Genomic DNA, 507 nt, shown 5'->3' with positions numbered 1-507 from the left:
GTTTTTTTTTTTTCACCATTTCAGAAGCGGCCTCGGCCGAAGGATGGCTCTCGTCTTCGTCTACGGCACTCTGAAGCGCGGGCAGCCGAACCACGCCCTCATGTTGGACGAGAGCCTCGGAGCCGCGCAGTTGCTGGCCTCCGCCGTGACGACGGAGACGTTCCCGCTGGTGATCGCCGGCGAGAGAAACGTCCCTTTCCTCCTCAACCTCCCGGGTCGGGGTCGCAGGGTTCACGGCGAGCTCTATCGAGTGGATGAGCGCTTGCTCCGTTTCCTGGATGTCTTTGAAGACACGCCCGCCATGTATCAGCGAACTCCGCTGACGCTGACGGTGAAGGAGTGGCTGGGGCGGGCCGACGACGGGCAGAGGACGGCGGCGGGGGGCGTCGCCGAGGCCTTTGTGTACAGCACCACCACGTACCGACCGGACTGGCCCTCGCTGCCCCACCACGACAACTACGACTTTCGTGGCGATCACGGGCTGGAGTACGTCAGGAAATAAAGGTG

At 63.1% G+C, this 507-nt stretch overlaps 1 protein-coding gene across 1 annotated transcript; it reads left to right on the top strand.

The window, feature by feature from the left end:
- Positions 1 to 6: 6 nt before the first annotated feature.
- On the top strand, positions 7 to 502 carry LOC109508711 (gamma-glutamylaminecyclotransferase). The gene has a single exon (XM_019858706.1). It carries the CDS (start codon positions 44 to 46, stop codon positions 500 to 502), a length of 459 nt encoding a protein of 152 aa, XP_019714265.1. The 5' UTR covers positions 7 to 43.
- The last annotated feature ends 5 nt before the right edge of the window (positions 503 to 507 follow it).

This window comes from Hippocampus comes, unplaced genomic scaffold (genome assembly GCF_001891065.2).
Source record: "Hippocampus comes isolate QL1 unplaced genomic scaffold, H_comes_QL1_v1.1 C16528358, whole genome shotgun sequence".
NCBI lineage: Eukaryota > Metazoa > Chordata > Actinopteri > Syngnathiformes > Syngnathidae > Hippocampus > Hippocampus comes.
The sequence above is the reverse complement of the archived record's forward strand: the minus strand, read 5'-3'. Positions and strand labels throughout refer to the sequence as shown.

Coding starts and splice junctions, on each gene's coding strand:
- LOC109508711 (XM_019858706.1), top strand. CDS start 44: ATGGCTCTCGTCTTCGTCTACGGCACTCTGAAGCGCGGGCAGCCGAAC.